This window comes from Dipodomys ordii, unplaced genomic scaffold, assembly GCF_000151885.1.
Source record: "Dipodomys ordii isolate 6190 unplaced genomic scaffold, Dord_2.0 Scaffold22, whole genome shotgun sequence".
Lineage (NCBI taxonomy): Eukaryota > Metazoa > Chordata > Mammalia > Rodentia > Heteromyidae > Dipodomys > Dipodomys ordii.
In genome coordinates this window covers 2,225,744-2,250,561 of record NW_012267238.1, presented here as the reverse complement: position 1 = coordinate 2,250,561, position 24,818 = coordinate 2,225,744, and the positions used below count along the sequence as shown (strand labels likewise).

Here is a 24,818-nt window from a genome sequence, read left to right as displayed (position 1 = left end):
CTCCTGAGTAGCTAGGATTACAGGTGTGAGCTACTGGTGCCCAGCGACTCATCTATTATTAATAGCCAAATGCATCTGTCTTTGTGGAGTCCCCCTCCCCCTCTCCCCCCCCCCATGAACTAACTAATGATCTCTTCTACCCTTAGTCCTAGTGCTGCTTCCTTTACCTCACCTCAGAAACACTTGAACTTCCTGATAACACTTTCCCTGGGACTTCCCTCTACCTCTTTTCTAATTACTTTCATGGCTCTTTCTGGACACTCCTCCCCCCTCCCCTTCACAGCTCAGTTGTCCATGTTAACTAGCCAATATGAAAGAAGTCCTTTAGCTTCTCCCCGAGCCTGCCTAAGGCAAAAAGCCTTTCCAGTACTGATATCCCCACTTCAGCAGCAGTTTAGCTGTCACCAAGACCCAACACTTTGAGCTCCATCTCTTATTTCACTTCTCTGTCTGTCCATCTGCCTATACTACCAGATGTTAAGCAGTCAGCTTTCTTTGCCTCAGGCTGTCTGTACTGAAACTTTACACAGTGATTCTCAGCAATGCAAAGAACAGGAAGGAACACTCAGCCAAGGATCATTAGAACTTCTGGTTCTGCTACCAAGAAATTCTTCTCCTTTAGGAAAATCCTTCTTCTCCTCCATCAAATAAAGAAGTTAAAGTAGTACATCTCAGGGACTTCTTCTAACCCAAGCATCCTGTGTACTCCCTGGGCAAGATTTTCCCTTCATTTATCAAACACTTAGTATGTTATACTTTTCATCACTGTGACAAAAATACCTGAAACAGCTTAAAGGGTTTGTTTTGCTTGTGTTTTCAGTGGTTTCAGTTCATCATGGTAGGGAGCTCTTGGCAGAGCAGGGCCATTCACATCATGGAAGCCAGGAACAAAAGAGTATGCCTGAGCTAGCTGCTTTTGTCCTTTCTCTACTTTCACTTTTTTGAACCCTTCTTCCTGCCCACCCTCCTCTTCCCCCCACCCCCAACTTATGGACTAAGTCTCCTTCCCTTAGCTAATCCTTTCTGGGACTGCCCTCACAGACTGGCCCATTGGTGTACTTTATGTATCTCTTAGGTATTTCTCAGTCTAATCTAGTTGTTACTCAAGATTTATCATCACACTTGCTCTATGGATCTGTCAAAGGCTTAGGCACCAAGGAAATGAACTTGATTCAAACATGGCTTTACTCTTAAGCAAATGTCTGTCAAACCAGACATTTAACAAAGAATTATTCTCTAGTGTGATAACTGAGACCTGTAGAAGGTGCTGGGGGATCACTAATAATAGACTGTCAGTCATAGGGCTTGAACTTGGCTTGGGTGCTATCCCTAGACACTCTCACTCAAGGCCAGCAGTCTATTACTTTGAGCCACAGTTCCACTTCCGGTTTTCTGGTGACTAACTGGAGATAAGAGTCTCATGGACTTCCCTGCTGGGTCTGGCTTCAAACCATGATCCTCAGATCTCAGCCTTCTGAGTGGCCAAGATTACAGGTGTAAGCCATCAATGCCTGGCAAGAATAGACCTGAAGTCTCCAGAAAGAAGAGAAAGCCTGATGTAAGATGGTATTGACACTGAGTCTTGAAGAACACATGAAAGTTTCCCAAGTATAAGAAAAATGCTGAAGGGACAGTGCATTAAAGGCACACAATATGAAACAGTACATGAAATACTCCCTAGTTCAAAAAAGCTAGGTTTCTAGGATATGGATGGAAGGCTCTGAAGGCAAGAATAGAAAGCAGGAGCTAGTAAGGGAATTCTGTAACAAACTATACTTAGGGAAATTGCACTTTATCCTTTGATGTGAAACTTTACAACTTAGAGGAACAGGACAGGCTTCATGTTTAATGTGAAAGATTTCCAATTTCCATTAAGTAGCTGAATGGACAAGTTGTGGAATGCTCACACAGCAATGGGAGTGAATGAATTCACATTTCATAAGCCATATGTATGGTCATAGCCAAGCATGGGAGAGTATTTATGCCTGAATTAAAAGTTCAAAGCATGGGGCTAAGAAGGTAGCTCAATGGTAGAGTGCTTGCCTTGCATGCATGAGGCACCACATAAGCAGAAAAAGCCAGAAGTGCTGCTGTGGCTCAAATGGTAAAGCACTAGCCTTGAGCTGAAGAGCTGAGGGACAAGTGCCCAGGCCCAAAGTTCAGGCTCCATGACCCACAAAAAAAAAGTTCAAGGGCTGGGAAGGTGGCTCAGTGGTAGAGTGCTTGCCTCGCATGCACGAGGCCCTGGGTTCAATTCCTCAGCACCACATAAGCAGAAAAAGCCGGAAGTGGCGCTGTGGCTCCAGTGGTAGAGCGCTAGCCTTGAGCTGAAGAGCTGAGGGACAGCACCCAGGCCCAGAGTTCAGGCCCCATGACTGGCAAAAAAAAAAAAAAAGTTCAAAGAGACACAACTAGTGAGTGACATAAAAAGCGAAGATAATGGTTAAACTTCAAGGGACTATATAATGACAGTGACAGCATATAAAAGGGTGTCCGGGGTGATGTATTACACAGTTATGTGATGTACCCATCTTGTGAAAATTAATGGAGCCGTACTCTTACCTCCTTGGCTGGATATGTCATACTTGTTCTTTCCTTCCCTCCTTAAAATTCTGTGGTTCAAGCAATAGCTTTCTCCCTTTGTACTCCCTGTCTGAATGAGCTAAACATTGCTGAAGAAAAACCATACAACCACAGTAACTGGACTTGACATTTGTGATCATAAATTCAAATACCGCCAGCTGCATGATTATGCTAAATGAGTAAAATCACTTTGTTATTTTAGACCATGACAACTTTTTGTGACTTCTTGTCCTCAAATTTCCAGCCTCCCCATCCCAAAGTCCATACTGACATTTTTTATCTTATATTTCATAAAGAAAGGGGCTGCATTTAGAAGAGAACTACCTCGTCCTCCCAATAGCACATTCCCTGCCCTGGCCTGTCTGCATATGTGCCGGGTATGCCAACTTATTCCCTATCATGGGAAAATTCCTCTAGTCACCCTTCTGCTTTGGACTCTTGCTCTTCTTTCTCTCACTTTCTCAAGGACATTGTTCCTCTTGTGTTCCCATTTACTTATCTTTCCCAGCCTCTTTTTCTTTTCCATGGAATTTTATTCCTACTGGCATAAAATATGCCTTAAACTCAATCATGAAAACAAAGCCAAACCAAGTTTCCCTTGGCTTCATATTTACTCCAGCTCTCACCTCATTTTTCTGTATCCCTTAATGGCTAAAATCCTCCTGGGAATGAGAGCTAGACTCAGTCATTCCACTTCTCCAGCCCTTGATCTTTTTTAAATTCCAATATTAACATCAGTAGGATAAGTCATACCATCATCCACCTATACTAGCTATATATTGTTTTCAGGCCCCAAATTTAAGAAGCGTCCTTGAAGTCCTGTTTCTCCTTAAACTCTGTAGTCATACTCCTGCAAGTCCTGGCAGTTTTCCTTCTAAAGTAAATCTACCCTGCTTTTGCCATCTCCATTACTGTAGCTCCCATTTTAAGCCACCATCATTTCTCCTGGATCATCACAGCTTTCTAGCTATTCTCCCAATTTACATTTTTGTCCTTTCAATCTACCCTCCAAAAATATTACCAGTGATCTTTCTAAATCATAAACCATGTCATATTCCTACTTAAGACCTTCCTTTGGCTTGCCATTGAAAGCACAAAAAAAGGTAAACTCCTTACTCAAGCCCAGAGTCACCTAGACTTCTGCAACCTCATGTCTTTTCACTCTTCCCCTTCCTCACTCTTTTCTAGGAATCCTGGTCCTCCATTGTCTCAGACACACTGAACCCTTCCCATCTTGGGACATTTGCGTTTGGCATGTGTACTGTCTTTGAAATAGTCACTTCATCCTTCAGGTCTCAACTTCTCAGAGAGACCCTCCCTGAGTAGCTCTCCTGCCACTTTCTGTCACATTACCCTATTTTTACTTTTTTCATGTCACTTGCTGTCTGTAAAATGATGATGATTATTTGTTTATATCTTTATCATCTCTCTCTCCTTCCAAAGCAGGTGAGGTCTTGTGGGTATAGAGCCCTTGTCTTTATCTTACTGATGATGTATGCTCAGCTTCTAGAAAAGTAATTCACAGCAGCACATGGCAGGTGATTATGGAAGGTAGCTGTTGACAGATCAAGGAACTTTCAGAGACTCTTGTCAAGATAGGTAGCAGGCAGTTAGATAAATGGGTCTAAGGTTCAGAGAGAAAGGATTTTAAGTTGAATAGTTGATGGTTTTCAGTATCTTAGGGATGACTGAGGTCAACTAAGACTGTGTGTTATCTGTGAAATGTTGTCCAGCTAAAGAGACCCAAGGGCCTGAATGATGCATGCATATGCAGAAGAGCCATGCAAGGGATTCCAGGAAAAAGTTAGAGTCAAGAAGCAGAGGGGAGCCAGGCACCGGTGGCTCACACCTGTAATCCTAACTACTCAGGAGGCTGAGATCCTCAGATCTCGGTTCAAAGCCAGCCCAGGCAGGAAAGTCCGTGAAACTCTTCTCTCCAATAAACCATCAGAAAACCTGAAGTGGCACTGTAGCTCGAGTGGTAGAGCGCTAGCCTTGAGCTGAAGAGCAAAGGGACAGTGTCCAGGCCCAGAGTTCAAGCCCCACGATTGACCCCCCCCCCAAAAAAAAAGAAGCAGAAGGGTGTAGGGTTGGATTGCTTAAGGCAATGCTTCTGGCACTGTTCATAAAAGATTGCTCTCTTTATTGTTGGTGGTGGCCATAGTGGTTGAATTTGTAACCACAATAAGAATAAACTAAATATGTGCCAGGTACCTGTGGCTCATACTGTAATCCTAGTTACTCAGGAGGCTGAGAACTGAGGATCATGGTTCAAAGCCAGCCCTGGCAGGAAAGTCCGTGAGACTCTTGTCTCCAATAAACCACCAGAAAACTGGAAGTGGCACTGTGGCTCAAGTGGCAAAGTGCTAGCCTTGAGCTGAAGAGCTGAGGGACAGTGCCCAGGCCCAGAGTTCAAGCCCTATGACCGACAAAAAACAAAATAAATATTAATTATAGCAAAGTGAAATCTCGGGTTGGTAATGTGCCTCAAGTGGCAGATCACTTGGAAGCTTTGTTCTAGTATCACAAAAGAGGGAGGGAGGGAGGGAGGGAGGGAAAGTTGAATTTTCAAAAAGCATGCTTCCTTCCCCCCTACCCTCCTGGCTGGTACTAGAACATGAACTCAGGGTTGCTTCTGTGGCTTTTTTGGTCAAGGCTAGCATTCTACCACTTGAGCCACACCTCCACTTCCAGCTTTTTGCTTATTAATTGAAGGTAAGTGTTTTCATGAGGTTGGCTTCTAAAAGAGAGTCTCAAATCTCAGCCTATAGGATTGTAGGCATGAGCCACCACTGTCCAGCCAGGCCCACATTTGTCACTAGAGTCCGTAGATAAAAATAATTCTGATAAAAGTTTATGGAAGGCAGGGCACTAGTGGCTCACGCCTCTAATCCTAACTACTCAGGAGGCTAAGTTCTGAGGATCAGGGTTCGAAGTCAGCTTGGGAAAGGAAAGACCATGAGACTCTTTTTTTTTTTTTTTTTTTTTGGGTCCGGTCGTGGGGCCTGAACTCTGGGCCTGGGCGCTGTCCCTCAGCTCTTCAGCTCAAGGCTAGCGCTCTACCACTTGAGCCACCAGCATTTTTCTTTTTGCTTATGTGGTGCTGGGAATCGAACCCAGGGCCTCAGGCATGCAAGGCAAGCACTCTACCACTGAGCCACCTTCCCAGCCCAGACCATGAGACTCTTAATCTCCAATTAACTACCAAAAAACCAGAAGTGGCACTGTGGCTCAAAGTGGTAGAGCATTAGCCTTGAGGTGAAGAGCTGAGGGACAGTACCTAGACCCAGAGTTCAAGACCCACAACTGACAAAAAAAAAAAAGTTTATGGAATCCAGGCAATGGTGGCTTATACCTGTAATCATACCTACTCAGGAGGCTAAGATCAGAGGATCATGGTCTAAAGCCAGCCCAGACAGGAAACTACTCTTCTCCCTAATAAACTACTCAAAAAAGCCAGAAGTAGCATTGTGTCTCATGTGGTAGAACTCTCCCCTTGAGCAAAAAGAAGCTCAGAGAGAATACCGAGGCCCAGAGTTCAAGCCCCAAGACCAACTTAAAAAAATAAAAATTGCCGGGCACCAGTGGCTCACACCTATAATCCTAGCTACTAAGGAGGCTAAGATTTGAGGATTGCAGTTCAAAGCCAGCTCTGGCAGGAAAGTCGGTGAAACTCTTATCTCCAATAAACTACCAGAAAACCAGGAGTAGGTCAAGTGGTATAGCACTAGCCTTGAGCTAAAGAGCCGAGGGACAGCACTCAGGCCCAGAGTTCAATCCCCACAACTGACCAAAAAAAAAAAAAAAATTATGGAAATCCCCAGTTGCTGTATTTATCTCATCAAGGACAGGTAGGAGAGTTCTGTTCACAGACCCTATGTTAAGCATCACTGCTCTGCTGGTGTTCTGGGTAGAAAGGGGAGACAAATGAGCAGTCCATGGACCTTTGCCCTCAAGTACAGTTGGTAGAGAGTCCAGGGTACGTGTGGTCATATAGCATGGCAGAGAGGTCAGAGGCTGTAGGCTTCAGGGACTCTGATCTGCCCCAGCTTTGTCACCATCTCACCCTATAGCTCACAGCCCTTCTCTTCCTTCACCTTTTCATCTATAAAATGAAGAGATCATGTTGATGATTGGATTTTAAAGGTGTCTTTTTATTGCTTGAACCTACCTAAAAACTTGGTTCTAGCAGTACAGCTGACTGGGGGATGGTTGAGGAGGGAGTTGCTTATGGGTACAAAGCTTCTTTGGAAGTGGATTGTTAACTATAAGCATAGTACTAAGCGTATACTAGAAAAATTGTGTATTCTAAATAGGCAAATGGACATTATCATATATAATTATATCTCAGTAATGCTATTGGAAAAAACTATTCTCTGTGTCAGTCAAAACCAGCAAATATGGGCTAACCAGAGGGGCCTCACTGGCCCTATAGCTACTGTGGTAGATAAAATGAGTCCTCCTGTTGTATATATTGTTGTATATATAAGTGTTCTTTTAAAGAAGCTATTAAAAACATACCTATCTGTAAGTTCTCCCTTACCCCTACAGGCCTTTACATTGATTTCCTGTTATTATTTTAAGAAATATTTATTGAATTCCCCAGCCTTGCAAAGTTTAAAGTTTAGCAGAATCACCTAGGCAAATAATGACTAAATTATTAGCTAATAATATAAATTATTAGCTAATAATATAAATTCATGCCAGGCGCCAGTGGCTCACAACTAGCTACTCGGGAGGCTGAGATCTTGACGATCGCAGTTCAAAGCAAGCCCGGGTAGGAAAGTCTGTGAGACACTTATCTCCGATAAACCACTAGAAAACTGGAAGTGGCTCTGTGCCTCAAGTGGTAGAGCACTAGCCTTGAGCTGAAGAGCTGAGGGACAGCCCCAGGCCCAGAGTTCAAACCCCATGACCAACCCTGATTCATTACAGAAGAGAATAAAGTGCTACAAAATGAGAACATGATGTAGTCTGAAGAGCCTAATAGGCATCTTCATGAGCAAATGACATTTTTGTTGAAATCCCAATTGTAGATATTAGCCTGTCATTTAGCTTGATTCCTGTGGAGGGCAGATAGTCACCAAAGGGTTCCAGCACTCTAGTGGCTACTTTGGGGAATGAAGGTGTTCTGTAACATTTAATTGCAGTCAATGTGGTTGATCAGCTCTAAAGAGCTCAGAATGAGGAAATATCCTTGCTCACCCCTGGGAAAAGTTTATTTCCTCTGTCCCTGTTTCTGTGGACAGAGGAATCACTACAAGGCTGACCTGGATATGAGTGCCTGGTCACCAGAGCCCATGCTCTCCAGAGCCACCTGCCATCCAGGCACTCCCATTTCATCAAGGCCTTAATAGGCTCCAAGCAGTCCTCAATAAGGACTCATGCCTGGCTGGCATCCGGCATGAGCTCATCACCGCCAACAGTGGCAGCTGGCAGCCAAGGCTCCCCTGGGTGAGGAAGAGGTCAGCATGGGCTAGACCAGTTCTTCACTGAGTCCCATGTTCTCCTCTACCTGGACAACACCTGGAAACAGTTGAGTAGGACCCCTACTTCCCAAGACAGGATCAACTTGCCCTATGCCAGCTTTCAGGACATGTGCGATTGGGAAGAATAGACAGGAAAGGAGCCACACTGATTGAAGTGCTGCAGAATGCCAGCATATGGGCCCATCTAAGCATCAGACTCCGGGAAGAGCCAGCACCAGAGTTCCCAAACTGAGTAGCCTGATGGCGTCCTGGAAAGACCATAGCAGAATTGTTCTCTATGGGGTTGGACCACAGACTCCTTCCTAAAATACATGTTGGATATAAACTCTTTTAAATAGTATGTAAAGGAAGTAGTTTGCTATTTTAAAAACATTTCAGGGGCTAGGAATGTGGCTTAGTGGTAGAGTGCTTGCCTGACATGCTTGAAGCCCTGGGTTTAATTCTTCAGTACCACATACACAGAAAAAGCCCGAAGTGGCACTATTGCTCAAGTGGTAGTTTGCTAACCTAGAGCAAAAGCAGCTCAGTGACAGTGTCTAGGCCCTGAGTTCAAGCCCTAGGACTGGCAAAACAACTCTTCAGGGGGCTGGGAATGTGGTTTAGTGGTAGAGTGCTTCCTTAACATGAATAAAGCCCTGAGTTCGATTCCTCAGTACCACATAAACAGAAAAGTCTGGAAGTGGCACTGTAGCTCAAGTGGTAGGGTCCTAGCCTTGAGCAAAAGAAGCTCAGAGACAGTGCCCAGGCTCTGAATTCAAGCCCCAGGACTGGCAAAAAACAAAACAAAACAAAAAAAAATAAAAACCTCTTCAGAGATCCCTTTGAAATAGCAGAACCCTGTGTGGTAGGTGGAAAGTACTGAACCTGGTGCATCATCAGACACTAACTGTATCTTGTCATGGGATCTTAGGCAAGGCCTTCCCTCTCACTAAGCCTAAGTTTTCCCATCCATAAAATATGTTTGTTATGAAAACTCACATATAGATATATAAAATAGTTACCCTCTGGACTGGGAAGGTGGCTTACTGGTAGAGTGCTTGCCTAGCATTCATGAAGCCTTGGGTTCAATTCCTCAGTACCAAATAAACAGAAAAAGCCAGAAGTAGCACTGTGGCTCAAGTGGTAGAGTGCTAGCCTTGAGCACAGAGAGGCTCAGGGACAGTGCCCAGGCCCTGAGGTCAAGCCCCAGGACTAGCAAAAAAAAAAAAAAAAAAAAACCCAACAACCATAATTGCCCTCTGATTTATCTAACTCAAGTTGAAAAACACATTCTTGTACTATTAATTATTTTTCTGCGACTAAACACTACCTTCCCTATCCTTAAGCCATCCTGGGTAATTCATTTGTCACCCTTACAAAACTTAGTTCTATAGTTCCTTGATTAATGTACTTCTCAGTGATTTCTCAGTTCGTTGTAAAGGGCTTATGTTCCTAGCACCTTGTAGTGTCCTTAGCATATGATATGCTCAGTTAATATTTATTGAATACATGTTAGTTCATAAATGGACATCAGGTAGTACTGAGAATAATAGAAAAAGATGCATACAGAAAGCACCCTGAGAACAGCATTGGACTGTAGATAACAAGAGCCAGAATGAACAGCAAGTATATTGGGTAAAGAGGAGGGGAAGCCAGTGTTGTCCTGTGGATATCTTCATGGAATAGGTGGACATGGTCAGCCTAATTATTGTCTATTATTGGTATGTTGGTTGACCCCATGGTGATTTTTTTTCTTTTTTGTTGGCCATGGTGTTAAACTCTGGGCTTAGACGCTGTCCCTCAGCTCTTCAGATCAAGGCAAGTACTCTACCACTTGAGCCACAGTGCCACTTCCGGTTTTCTAGTGGTTTATTGGAGATAAGAGTCTCACGTACTTTCCTGCCCAGGCTGTCTTTGAACCGTGATCCTCAGATCTGGGCCTCCTGAGTAGCTAGGACTACAGGCGTGAACCACTGGCGCCTGACCATAGTGATTTTTTTTTAACTTTAAAAAATACACAAGTTTAAATTTTCTAGAAGTGCCAGGGGTTATAGAGAGGAAAAGAAGTCTCCCTTTCTCCATCCCTGTTGCTCCTCAAAAGCAACTTTTCTCGTGTCCTTTTATTGCTGTGATAACAAGTAACCATTTTGACTTAAAGCAACATGAATTTATGATTGTACAGTTCCAGAAATAAGTTTGAATGGATCTCAGAGTGTTGAGACCAAGGTCCCTTCAGAGCTACCTTCATTTGTGGAGACTAGAGAGAATTGTTCTCTTGCCTTCACCAACTTCTTGATGCTACCCATAGTCCATATCTTGTAACCAGCCTTTCTCCTGTTTCATCAACTTTTTTTTTTTTTTTTTTTTGTCATGTAGCTTGACCTCTGGGCCTCTAGGTACTGTCCCTTAGCTCTTCAGTTCAAGGCTAGCACTTTACCACTTGAGCCACATTGCCACTTCCGGTTTTCTGGTGGTTTATTGGAGACAAGAGTCTCACAGACTTTCCTGCCAGGGCTGGCTTTGAACCATGATCCTCAGATTTCAGCTTCCTGAGTAACTAGGATTATAGGTGTGAGCCCACAAACACCATTTTGATCCAGAGCTCCTTGCTGGTGCTAGTGTTCTATTTTTCTCAAGAGGGTTTTTGCTAATGAGTTCCAAGGGCCTTACCAAATTTGTTGTGGATTTAAGACTGCACGACAAACTGATAGTACACTGTTGAGAATCTCTGATGGCACAATTTCATAGAAGAGGAACTGGCAATAGATTACCAAAGTACACACACACTACCCTCTCATTCAGCAATGCCACCTCCAGAACTTTATTATAGACATACCTCTAATATTACAGAAATATACATGCAAAGAGGTTATATATGGCAGCATTATTTACAATTGTAGTATCCAAAAAGCTGCAGTGTCCAAGTATTGTCCAGGGGCAGCTCTAAACTATGCAACTATAAAAATGAGAAAGCAGATCTCTGTAACCAATACAAAATTATTTCCAGGAAATACTACTAAGTAAGAAAAATAAACAATGAAAGAGCACATATATTATGCTACCTTGTGTAGGAAGAAAGGCAGAATAAGAAAGAAAATTTGCTGGGGCTGGGAAGGTGGCTGAGTGGTAGAGTGCTTGCCTTGCATGCATGAGGCCCTGGGTTTGATTCCTCAGCACCACATAAGCAGAAAGAGCCAGAAGTGGCGCTCTGGCTCAAGTGGTAGAGCGCTTAGCCTTGAGCTGAAGAGCTGAGGGACAGTGCCCAGGCCCAGAGTTCAGGCCCCAGGATTGACCAAAAAAAAAAAATCAACAATAACAAAAACTCCACAAAAGCTCTGCGCCTGGGCGCCACTTCCCGTTTTATTGGATTTATTGGAGATAAAAGTCTCACAGACTTTCCTGCCTGGGCTGGCTTTAAACAGTGATCCTCAGATCTCAGCCTCCTGAGTAGCTAGGATTACAGGCATAAGCCACCAGCTTTTAGTTTTGGAAGTGGTTGCTTGGTGACTGACTGGGCATAAAGGAAGGAACATAAAACTGAACAGTTCTCACTTGGCAGCAGCTGTCCCTAAGCTCTTCAGCTCAAAGTGAGTGTTCTACCACTTGAGCCACAGCGCCCTTCCAGTTTTCTATGGTTAATTGGAGAAAAGAGTCTCACAGATTTTCCTTGCCTGGGCTGGCTTTAAGTAGCTAGGATTATAGGCATGAGCCACCAGCACCCAGCAGCAGCTTATTTTTTTGTTTTGTTGTGTGTGCTTGCAATTGCTGGTCCTGGGGCTTGAATTCATGAGCATGGATGTTATACCTGAGCTTTTGTATTCAAGGCTAGCGCTCTACACTTCGAGTCACAGCTTCATTTCTGGCATTTTGGTAGTTAATTGGAAATAAGTCTCATGGTATTCTTGACTGGATAGGCTTCAAACTGTGATCCTCAGATCATGAAGCTCTAATATAGCTCCTGAGTATCTGTAATTAAAGGCATGAACCACCAGCACCTGGCTAGCTTTAAAAAAAGTTTATGAGGAAGGTGAATAATTCCTTCACCTTAGATGGGAGGCCGAAAGTAGACATCAGCAGATAAATGGTTCCTGTGCCTAGAACCATAACCTATAACGTTGGATATTATAGTAAAGATACTCCCTCCACACTCTGATTCTCCTATTACTTAGAAGTGCAGTTAATAAAAATATTCCACTGGGTACTATTTTTGTGCACATGTAAACAAGGGTTCCTTGTCCTCTTGAACTTCCAAATATTCCTCCTCCTAGTTCAGACTCACCCACTGCTCTGATACCTCTCCCCAAAACTGGCAGCTGGACTTAGCTCTGGGAATAGACATGTGAGTAAAAGCACAAACCATCTCTTGATAATCTGACTTCTCCGGTATGGGCATTAGACTAGGGTTGGTCAGCAGACGCTTAAACATCTGGTGAGCTCAGTCCTTTGGGGTGGTTTGTGTTTTATAGACAACCCATCAAGATTGATTGGCCTCCTAACTGAATTAGCCAGATGTGTGGGCATTGTGTGCCCTGTCCTCCTTGTCCCTCAATGTTGTTAGATGGAAGCAGACATACGATTAGTATGTTTGAAGATGATGTGTTTTTAGTGCATGAACAAAAGCTGCCGCCTTTTGCAGACTGTGCTTCTGTCCCAGACATCAGCAGTATAATTACGACTTCTAAATTCAGCCCAGACCCCAGGCTAGGCTGGCTAGGTCTCAGCTGTCATTTGGGGGGTGGGGGAGGGGAAGTTGTAGAAGCCTAGGAACCCAGGATAGTGTAGTCCACTTTGAACTCTGCTTTATCTAGAGCCTCCCCTCTCCACTGTCACTTGTTCCCAGCTGCTTTCTGCTCACAGAGCCCTCTAGCACCTTTGGGGTTAGTTTACTGGATTGTGGGAAGGAGGAGGAATGGGCATGACCTTCTGCAAACCCACAACTTTCAGGAAATACCCAAGATAAAAATGAGCTAAGGATTCTCTCAGTACTATGTGACAGAGTATTATCCATAAATGAATAGGTTTGTCTTGAGCCAGAGTCCTTAGAGGAGATTTTGCTATTCCTCTCCTTACCTTACTGTTTATGAAGCATATTTGAGCACTCATACCCACACCTTACATACTCTCTCTTCCTTAACCACACTGGCTTACATATTTTCCTTAGAACAAACAAGGCATTTTCATGTATCATTAGATCTTCTGTGACATTTTCATACCCAGCCCTCTTCACACTGTCTTCATACTCATTGTCTGGTGAATGGCACCATCATCATACCCAGCCCTCCCCACACTGTCTTCATACTCATTGTCTGGTGAATGGCACCATCATCTATCATCTTCAAGAAGTACTATTAGGCTAATGACATCTCCCTTACTTTCTACCAAGTCCTGTCTGCCTGAGACCTTCCTTTCAATCCTCTCCTCTGTCCCCACTTACCCTAGTTCAGGCTTCATCATTCACTAGTAACAGCCTTCTTGTTGGTGGTCTTACCTCCCAGATCTCCTTCAAACCTAGCCCACAAAATTATCACTCCCCTGCTTTAAAGCTTTTAGCAACTCCCAGTGCCTTCAGGATAAGATCAGACATCTCCCTCAGTATGCAGTACCTCTGCATGTAGAAAAATGATACTAAAGCCAGCACTGGTGGCTCATACCTGTAATCCTAGCTACTCAGGAGGCTGAGATCTGAGGATCGTGGTTCAAAGCCAGCCCAGGCAAGAAAGTCCATGAGACTTTATCTCCTGGAAGTTGCACTGTGGCTCAAGTGGTAGAGGGCTCATCTTGAGCTGAAGAGCTCAGAGACAGCACGCAGGCTCCAAAGTTCAAGCCTCACAACCAACCAAAGAAAAAAAGGGGCTACTAAGTTCTTACCCCAGGGAGTTAAGTATTATTGTAAGTTCAGAATTGGTTACAATTTTTCCCTACAATTACTATTATTAAGCATTCCTACCTGTGGTCAGTGTCACCTGTGTGTCTGTAAAGAGATGGTAGGTGCAGGTAGCCGGGTCCTGCACCTTCTTAGCACACAGAAGACTGGCCAGGTTGCTGGCTGTGGAGTGGGTAAAGGTGTCTGAAGAAGAGACACGTGTAGAGCTTTAATTGTCATCATTAAAAATGTAAATCTTTTAGCTTCTTAAAATTACTGAGGGAAAAGAGCATGATATGATTCCCCTCCTATGGGTAAACAAGAAGATACATAGAATTTACATAAAGGAACTGGATCTTGAAGACTAAGCAGGAGGCTCATAGATGGAGAAGTAGGTAAAGTGTCCCACAGGAGAACAATAACTAAAGACAGGTTTTAGAGGCAAGAAAGACTCTCTGCTAGGGAATGAGCAGCTCATGACAGACCTCATCTCTCATTCCCACTAGCCATAGGCCTCTTCCTGTGGGCCCATCCAGCTCTGTTCTCAATCCTGAAGCAAACATCATCTCCCTGCCTCTTGTGGAGATGACTCATGAGGGACTGCATTGCTGAGGGAGACATCTGCACTTGCCTCATGGACACTAGGAGTTGCTAAGGTTTTAAAGCAGGGGAATAACAGTTTTGGAAGAAAAAGATATGCTTGAAGACCCAGGAAGTAGGGAGACAAACAAGTAGGTTCACATTAGGTTGTGTGGGGATGATTGAATGAATGAATGTTCTTCCCATTGAACTTATTTTTAGGCTTCAGAAGGACTAGCTGAATATCTGCAGCCTATGCCAAGAAAAATAGATTTTGTCTCATCACCTAATGCCCAGCTGTAGAGACATGTTCTCTCCCACCCAGTAACAAACTGCCTGGAACTCTTTCTTGGCTCATATTTACAAGAGAATGTGATAAATTCCGTATTGATCCCTCCTGTTCCACTGTAAATTTTGCAAAAGATGATTAAATAGAGCAATAGAGTCTGCAGGCATTGTGGCTCAATATGTTGTGGACTGGTGTATCGACCTCCTCTATCCAAAGGCAGCTAGCGCCTATCCCTGCTGCCCCAGACCAGTAATTAAAATCCTGTGAGACTGGGATTTAAAATCCAATCATATCTCTGAATCAAGCCTTCTAGCCTCCCCATGTGACCAGTGCAATAAGGTAACGGCAGGAGCATGTTTATGTCTGTGCTGAAGCAGTCCCCATAGGGTGGGTAAGAAATGGAGAGTTGGGTAGCCCTGCTGGCTAAATCACTTCACCCTGACACCACAGCCACTTGTAAGACAATCTGTAGGTACATAAACAAGTCCTTGCCAAAGACCAAAACTTGAGCTATAAGAGCAAAATATCATATACAGAAATTCTGTCTCACTTTGCAGTTCAATTCCCATAGCCCATATAATTGGTTAAGAAAATGATTTGGCTTTGATTAAGCTATTTGGGGCCTGTGGCAAACAAATATAAGTGTGAATTTGCTCAAGAACTTTTGGCTATACTAGAGCCAGCCTTTCTTGTGCCGAGACCTGTGATCAAAGTACATGATACTGTTGAAATATATGTGTACATCTCCCTCCTACATCATGAGCTCCCCAAGAGCAAATCAGTATCATACTTGCCTTTACATCCCTAGTGCCCTAGTACCATGCCAAACACATAGGAGACGCTCAGCGGGTATCTTTGAATAATAAATAAAAAGCTCTCGCTCTCTATTTCTCCCTCTCTCCCTCTCCCTCCTCTCTCTGTCTTTCTCTTTCTCTCTCTTCCTCCTTCCTTCTCCCTCCCTCCCTCCTCTTACCCTTTCCCTCTCCCTTTCTCTCCCTCCTCTCTTCCTTTCCTCTCCTTTATCCTCTTCCCTCTCCTTTTTCCTCTCTCTCCCTCTTCCTTTCTCCCTCTCCCTCTTTCCCTCCCTTTTCCTTTTCCCTTTCCCTCTCCCTCCCTACCCTCTTCTTTTTCCTCTCTTGTGTGTCCACTTGTACTGGGGCTTGAACTCACAGCCTAGGCATTGTCCCTTAGCTCTTTCACTCAAAGCTGGTACCATCTCTTGAACTACAGCTTCACTTCCAGGATTTTGATAGTTAATTGGAGGCAAACATCTGTGAGAAAGTCTCACAGACTTTCCTGCCCAGGCTGTGGCTTCAAACTGTAATTCTCAGATCTCAGCTTCTTGAGTAGCTAGGATTGCAGGTATCAACCACTGGTGCCCAGAGAAACAGTGACTCTTGACAAAAAAACAATTATATATAATATATATATATATATATATGTATGTATATATATAATTTGTAAAGAATGTATCCATAAGCTGAGCACCAGTGGCTCACGCCTGTAATCCTAGGTACTCAGAAGGCTGAGATCTGAGGATCTCGGTTCAAAGCCAGCCTGGGCAGGAAGGCCGTGAGACTCTTATCTATAATAAACCATTCAGAAAACCGGAAGTGGCCTGGTGGCTCAAGTGGTAGAGTGCTAGCCTTCAGCTGAAGAGCTGAGGGACAGTACCCAGGCCCAGAGTTCAAGCCCCATGACCAATCAAAAAAAAATTTAAAAAAAGGAATGTGTTCATAGTAAACCTACCAAATAGCCATCCTAGCTGTCCTTTCAGAGTTTTAGCACTTCCAAGGCTAGGAAATTCAACTGTTCCCAGGCTCAGAAAGTCAGCCACCATCTGCTTCCATAGTCTTTACTAATAAAACATTGGTTGATGTAGAATAGCTCTTCAAGCCTGAAAAATGGCCAGTATGTTCTGTTCACCTGTTCACAATCTTTTTCTCTCTTCCAAAACCTATGACTCCCCCCTTTATCTCCCATTTATTTGCATCTAATTTATTTTAGCTCTTAGTGTCAATCTTCCATCAGGTGTATTTGGTACTCTTCCTACCCTAATTACATCTATAGATTTGATGTGTAGAATCTTCCTGTGATAATCATGTCAAAACATCCTGAATATGAGCAAGCCTGTTTACTGCCACCAGAAACTTTCAGCATACCTCTGATCCATCAGTGATTCCACCTCTTGGCATTTGGTTGGTCTGGCAGTCACTTAACACTTGACATTCCTTATGGATGCTATTGGCATCCAGCCCACATGTCTTCATCGTGACCCCAGAATTGTGCTGAGACATCCCATCATATTTCTTCTTTTGCCCTAACTGAACCTGATTATCAAACAAGTAATCCTGATAAAGGAAGTTGTCATTACCAGTACTCTTTCTAAGCATTTAGAAAGCATCCTTTCTTAATAATGTCTGATTCTAAAGAATCTGAACAGTTTGTGATTAGATGAGTGCAGTAGGGCTTCAAAAGAGGAAGTGACCCATAGACCAGAGTAATGTGAGAAAATTCCAGGGCAGGGAAAGTATATTTGGCTTCATAAAACTTAGGGGTCTCAGTGGTAGAGAGAGGCTTAGTACCACTGAAGAGGATCATGGTAGCCCATGTAGTCTAATACCCCTTTCTAGTCAGTGTAAGGAAATGAAAGCCCTGGGTAAAATCACCACAGTCAGTAGAAAGATTTCTATTCTAACTATAATCCTGGGTTCCAGCTCTTTCCTACTCTCACTCCCAGACTCTGCCAGATTTTCCTTCCCCAGGCCTCTCCACTTATCATGTCTTTTTTTTCAATTGATTGATCAGTTCATTCATTCATTTATTTTTGTAGTCCTGGGAATAGAACTCAGGGTTAATGCTAAATCAACACTGTATCACTGAGCCACATCCCTGTCTCTTTTTTTTTTAATGTTTACTTACATCTTCATAGCCAATGCTATGGTTTTCTGGTCCCCAGCAACCTCATGTGGAGGTGAGGTCATCACACCCATCTCCTTGCCCCTTGGCACTTAAAACATGATATTGTCATTGTTTCTATCCCATCTGTCTCCTGCCAGTTGGGGTCCCAGAGAGCAAGGCCAAGTTGCTTCTATGTGTGCTCAGTCTCCCGGCCTATAGGCAGTGTGATATGGGTTTTAATGGAATGGCTAAGTGCAACTGATCTTTTGGAAGGGCATTCAGAAGTCCCTGAAGGGAATGAACCCATCTGGGACTTCTGAATGCCCTTCCAAAAGATCAGTTACCTGCTTACTAAATAGCAGGTGAGGTGACACCTAATTTGGGCCCTTTCTACAAAGCTATCAGTTTTTGAGAAACTTCCCTACCTTAGCCTTGGAACATCTAAGCAAACTGAGAGGGAAAAGATTATTTTTCTCATTTTTATAGTTATCAGGCCTTTGGTAGTACTATATGTTGAGGAAAGCAGTCTAGGCTTCTTTTCAAAAAAAATTCAAAACATATATGAAAGAGAGAATAGTATAATAAAATCCCAGCTTTAAATTCCAGCTTTACTGTCCATCTTCTATATGACTATGGGCAAATTATTTCAACTCTCTGAGCCTCTATTTTCTTTTTATATGGTGAATAATTCAGATACTGTATATAAAAACCTTACACTCAATAAATATTAGCTTGTCTCCATAGTCTTAATTCTTTTGCCAGACTCAGGTCATCTGTAAAATGGAAAATACAACGTTCCTCCTGCTTTTCTTCACCAAATTGGTAAAGATAAAATCATGGGTATGGTCAGTAGAAAATACAATGTATAATAAAGTGCCTAGTAAATATTGGTTACAAGGGTGCATTTCTCTAAGTGCACATGTCTGTATGTGTACTTATGTTGAACATGTCAGTAACATGTTTGACAAAAGCTAAGGTTAACAAATCAGGAGACCAGGGCTCTATTCCTACTTCCACCATTTTTCCTGCCATGCTATGAGTAGATGTCTTCTCTCTCTTAGCATCTGTGAATACACAGGAGAGTCTGACCTGCAGATCTATATAGACTCACTTCAAGGACTAACCTGACACATGCAGACCAGAACCTGAGCCTGAAGGCCAAGAGGGAATGTGTGGGAGACAAGCAGGAACCCAGAAAGGGGAGTACTGGTCACTGGGCCTTGAAAGGCTCAGATCACACAACAATATGGAGAATGATTGGGACAGGAAGGTGCACAGCTTCTCTTCTATGGTTGTCTTCTCTCTCAGTGTTTCCTTGGTGAGGAGCTCACCACCAGAAAGAATATATCAGTTCACATTGAGGTCTCTGATCATAGAAAAGATTTCTCTGGTATTAAGCAAAACCTTCTAGTTGGAGGTATTAAACAGGCTGTCAAAATAATGAAAACTCAGGTAAAGATAACAGGAGCTAGCAGTAAAAGCAGAAAAGTGATTGTGAACGCTCTTTAAAAACTCATTGTATACCTGTACAATTTTTGTAGTTTTTTATTTTATTATTAAGTAGTTGTGCAAAGGGGTTTCAATTCCAGAAGTCAAGTTATGAGTGTGGTGCATCTTAGTCAATGGTCACTCCTTCCATCATTCTCCCCTTCTTTCCCCTCAAGTTACATAGTTTCATTTTTACACAGTACACATTGAAGAGCTCACCTTTAAGGACTTTTCCATTTGGAGCACAAATAATTGTCTCAAATCAAAGGCAAGCACTGTACCAGAGAAGAGCAGTGGGCTCCCCAGGCTCCAGTGGGCCAGGCCCTCTCACCAGCACCCTTCCCACTATGAGTGAGATTCCAGCCAGCCACAGTGGCACCAACCAGCCTTAGCCTCATGACCACCCAACCCTGTCCTACTTTTCTGGCCGATCCCTATTGACAGATCCCCCAGAATCTGAAGGAATTCAAGACAAATGGTTAAGAGGATGGAGTTAATAAAATTTGAAAAATTGAGGCCTGTCACTCCACTAAACTTTTTTCAATACCACTGACAGAAACATATTTCCCCAATGAGTGACCTTCCACAGCTGTAGCAGGCAGGCGCAGCCGCAGCAGTGCTGCCAGGAAGCCAGGCTGCTATTTATCAAATATTATAAGCTGGGACAACTAATCTGAAGGAGGAGAGGAGGGAGGGGTCCTGTACCACACTGCCTGGGGTGCTCCAGGTGTTTGCCCTGGCCCCAGACAGCCAGTGGGAGGTGACGGATGGCCTGCGATTAGCTCTCCCAACCTCCGTCCAGCCCTCTCACTTGTCCCAGAGGCCTGGCCCTCTCGACCAGCTGCTTGGCCCGAAGAGGCCCTGGGTGGGAGGCAAAGGGAGGTCAGTCTAGGGCATGGGCCATCCTGATGCCCCTGGAGAGGGCAGCCGGGTGAGGCCCAACGTGGTTATTTATTGGAGTGTAATGGTTTGTGGCCGTTGGTCCTGAAGGTGAAATCGATCAGTGGTAGAAGTCAGGTTCTATCAATTATTACAGCAATTAGTCAAGTCACAGTAAGGGTGTTGGGGTGGGGGAGTAATATTGGATGGACATTATCCATGGTGCCCCTGCCTCAGCCATCCTTAAGTGGGGGCAGACCGCTGCCCCGGGGCTACAGAACCTTGGAGACCCCCAGCCAACTTCACCCTGTGAGCCATCTGACCTGAGAGCCTCTTGGGCTGGACCGAGGCCCAGCACTGCTATAAAAGGAAGCCCCTACTCTGGCTGGCCCAGGTGCAGAGATGTCCTACCTGTCCCCATCCCATCCTTTATGAGAAGTGACATGACTCCTGCTAGAAATTACTCAGTGGCCAATGTTTATAGCACACATTTTTCATTCTGTAAGCAAATATAGATCACTGACAGCACTTGTTTGAAGCAGCTAATCTCACCCTCCGTTCGTTTTTCCCCGTCAACTTCTCTCACCTTCTTCCCCCTCACCCCCCATTTTTCTCTCCTCTTGTGTATTTCTCCTCCCTTCTTTCTGGTGTTTTATTTCCCTTCCAGAAATCTCTCCCTAATCTCACTTTTCACATAGCACCTATCTACTAGCAAGGCTCTTCTTGAAGCTACCTGAGAAAGGAGAAGTCTTTTCACTACTTTATGGCTTCCTCTGCACCAGTTGTGCTGAAGAGCTTTGTGAGGAGGCAGTGTGCTCTTTGGCACTGGCCTCTTTGCTCTTACACACCAACCACAATGCCTAACACCCAAAGTAGGTTTGGGCTATCAAGGGCCATACCAGATGAATAAGCCCCTGAGTGTTGTATTCTTTCTCATCCCTCTCCCCAAACACAAAGCCGTCTGTCCCTCCTTCAGCACACTCATCATCCTTGGCCTGTGTCATGGTTGTGTCCTCATTAGCTCCTGAAGAACTGGCATTGTGCTCTGCTCGAGCTCTAGGGAGACTTTAACCCTAAAGAAAGAAAGAGCCTGCAAAAGAGACTAAAGCAGTGGTAACAGAAGACTAGAGGAGACCCCCCCAAAAAATGGTTTTACAGAACTCTAAGGAGAGAGTAGCCACAGTATCATTTGTCACCGAGTAGTCAGTACATATAAAAATGAAAACTTCATTGCCCTTGCTGGTCCCCATCCACATACAGAGAGCCCTGTGATATTAACTGTCCAGTAACCCAGTAAGATTTGAAGGAATGAGTCTCCAACTGAGCCTCTGAATTTGTGTGTGTGTGTGTGTGTGTGTGTGTGTGTGTGTGTGTGTGTGTGTGCACTTACACAGCATGCATGTGTGTATGCCAGTCCTGGGGCTTGAATTCAAGGCCTGGGAACTGTTCCTGCACTTCAGCTCCACTTCTGGCTCTTTTGGTGGTTAACTGGAGATAAGAATCTCATGTACTGGGGGGGGGGGGTGTTATGGGAAGGGGAAACAAAGGAGGAGGCTACAATGCTTGATAAGAAATGTACTCATTATCTTGCCCATGTAATTGTAACCCCTCTGTACAGTAGTTTCACAATAATAATATATATATATATATAGTCAAAAAAAAAAAAAAAGAATCTCATGTGCTTTCCTGACCAGGCTGGTTTCAAACTGTTATCCTCAGATCTCAGCCTCAGTAGCTCAGATTACAAGTATGAGCCACCAGCGCCCATCCATTGAGCTTCTGGATTCTTAAAAGACTCTATAACTTATCAGCAGTTTAAAAATTTATATTTATATGTGCTCTGTCTGTCTATATATGCTGAATTCCTAGCATAAACTTCAAGAATAAAAATAACTTTTTGCTGGACGCTGGTGGCTCATGCCTGTAATCCTAGCTACTCAGGAAGCTGAGATCTGAGGATTGCGATTCACAGCCAACCCAGACTGGAAAGTCCGTGAGACTCTTATCTCCAGTTAACCACCAGAATACCAGAAGTGCTGTGGCTCAAGTGGTAGAGTGCTTGCCTGGAGCTGAAGAGCTAAGGGACAGCTCCCAGCCATGAATATCTTCATAATGATAATTTTTGTATGTAATATTTTAATATTTTATACTAATTCCTGATAGAAAATAGGATCATAGCTTGTTAGAGGTAGCTCATGCTCATTATCTTAGCCTCTCAGAAGGCTAAGATCTGGGGATCCAGGTTCAAAGTCAGCTTGGGTAAACAGCAAAAAGGCAGAACTAGAGGCATGGTTCAAGAACCCACTTGTCTTGGAAGACAACTAGAGCAAGAGCTGAGTTCAAACACCAGTGGTACACACAGAATGGGAGGTGGGGAAGGGAAGGAAGAAGAGAGAGAAAATAAAATAGGATTATAGGGGCTGGGAAGCTGGCTCAGTGGTAGAGCACTTGCCTTGCATGCTCGAGGCCCTGGGTTTGATTCCTCAGCACCACATAAGTAAAAAGCCAGAAGTGGCGCTGTGGCTCAAGTGGTAGAGTGCTAGCCTTGAGCTGAAGAGCTGAGGGACAATGCCCAGGCCCAGAGTTCAGGCCCCACGACTGGGCCCCCCCAAAAAAATAAATAAATAAAAATAAAAAAATAAAATAGGATCATATATGAAAACCTTTTGAATTATACTTCCTACTCTGTACCTCTTTCCCCTCCTCTCATACCATGGGAGTTTATTAAGTTCACAGGGTTTTGTTTTGTTTTATTTTTTAAAAAGAGGCTTTTAGTAAGAAGATTGTTTTGGGCATGTGTGTGTGTGTGCGTGCGTGCGTGTGTGTGCGTGTGCGTGTTTGCGCGCGGCGCGTGCGCATGTGCTACTACCATAATGTTTTTGTTACTGTGACTCTGTTGTATAATTTGAAGTCTAGTTTTGTGATTCCTCCAGCATTGCTCATTTTTCCTCAGGATGGCTTTTGCTGTCTCAAGTCTTCTGTGTGAATTTTAGGATTGATTTTTCTGGAATTTGGTGGGGATTGCTTTAAATCTGTAGATAGCTTTCTGTAATACTGCCATTTTCATAATATTGTTTCTGTGTGAACATGGGAAATCTTTCCATCTTCTGGAACCATCTTCAGTTTCTTTTTCCAGTATTTTATAGTTTTTATTGTAGACATTTTTTACCTCCTAAGTTTATTCCTGGGGTATTTGTTTTTTGTTTTTGATTCTTTTGTGACTGGATTGCATTCTTGATTTCTCAGCCTGCTTACTTTTGGTACATAGAAAAACTGCTGTTAGTTTTATATGGCCCTAGGGCTTGAGCTCAGGGCCTGGGCAAAGTTCTGAGCTTTTTTGCTCAAGGTTAGGGTTCTACCACTTGAGCTATAGTTCTACTTCCAGTTCCACTTTTGTGATTAATTACAGATAGAGTCTCAGGGACTTTATTGCCTGGGCTGTCTTGGGGTCATGATCCTCAGATCCTCCTGAGTAGCAGGGATTACAGGCATGAGCCACTGGTACTCTACAAAACAACTGATTTTTGTATGTTAATTTTGTATTCTGGTACTTTGCCAAAAGAATTGTTTTAACCTCTTCTTTTCCTTATACTCAAAGTTCTCTGTGCTGTAGTCATAGGAACTAAAGGTTAGAGCATGTTTCTGCTCACATAAACACACCAGTAGAGCCAGGTTGTTATGATTCACACCCCTTTCTCAAGGGCTCATCTGACCTCCAATAGCAAGAAATACTCCTAGACAGAAAACATGAAAGGAAAGACAGCACCAAAGGGCAGAAAAGCAAAGGTCTTTTCCCTGCAATTTGGGATAATCTTTGGTATATATAAAAGAACCCTTGTATATGGCTTAATCAATGAGTAATCATCAGTATGCAGATGTGTTAGATATACACATGAATTTGTGTTTGATATATGTTTGGCTTTCTTGTTGGCATGTTCAGTTGTGTGCATTTGAGTATTGCAACATATCTATATGTGTGTAACATGTCTCTGCATGAGAAGTATGTGTGCATGTGTAGAAGTCCCCATTATCCTGTCCTCTGTCACACAGGGCTGAGAATCCTCCTTTGAGAGTAGTTTAACACATTTTTCCTGCCATTCTGCCATATCCTAAGTTTATATGGATACTCCTCAAGCTAAAATCCTTCATAGAACCACTTGAGCATTTGCCTTTCTTCTCCTGCCAGGAGCTAACCCAGTGCAGAGGAATGAAATGGGACATACTCCTATGGATTATGCCCGAGAAGGGGAGGTGATGAAGCTTCTGAAGACTTCTGAGTCCAAGGTAAGTCTTAGAGAAAGGTGGAAAGAATCAGTCATTTTACTTTAAAAATTTTTTTTTTCTGGTACCAGGGTTTGAACTCAAAGCCTAGTACTTGCTCAGCTTGCACTTACTGCTTCCAAGAATTAACCTCAGGGCTGGTATTTAGCTCAGTGGCAAAGCGCTTACCTAGCTAGTGTATCGTCCTGGGTTCGATCCCCAGCACCAAAAAAGAAAAGTAAAAAAAAATGCAGTTAAAAAAAGAAAGTTGATTTGGGGCTGGGAAGGTGGCTCAGTGGTAGAGCGCTTGCCTTGCATGCTCGAGGTCCTGGGTTCGATTCCTCAGCACCATATAAGCAAAAAGAAAAAAGCTTAGTGGCGCTGTAGCTCAAGTGGTAGAGTGCTCGCCTAGAGTTGAAAAACTGAGGGACAATGCCCAGGCCCAGAGTTCAAGCCCCACGATCGAAAAAAAAAAAGAAAAAAGCTGGAAGTGGCGCTGTGGCTCAAG

The 24,818-nt window shown here is 43.6% G+C and overlaps 1 protein-coding gene across 1 annotated transcript in view; it reads left to right on the top strand.

The window, feature by feature from the left end:
* Positions 1–24,818, top strand: part of Clpb (ClpB homolog, mitochondrial AAA ATPase chaperonin) — a 134,199-nt gene that overhangs the window by 75,328 nt on the left and 34,053 nt on the right. Inside the window, exon 6 of the mRNA XM_013014177.1 lies at positions 24,237–24,334. Within this exon, the coding sequence (XP_012869631.1) occupies positions 24,237–24,334 (98 nt within the window). The remainder of the gene's footprint in view (positions 1–24,236; positions 24,335–24,818) is intronic.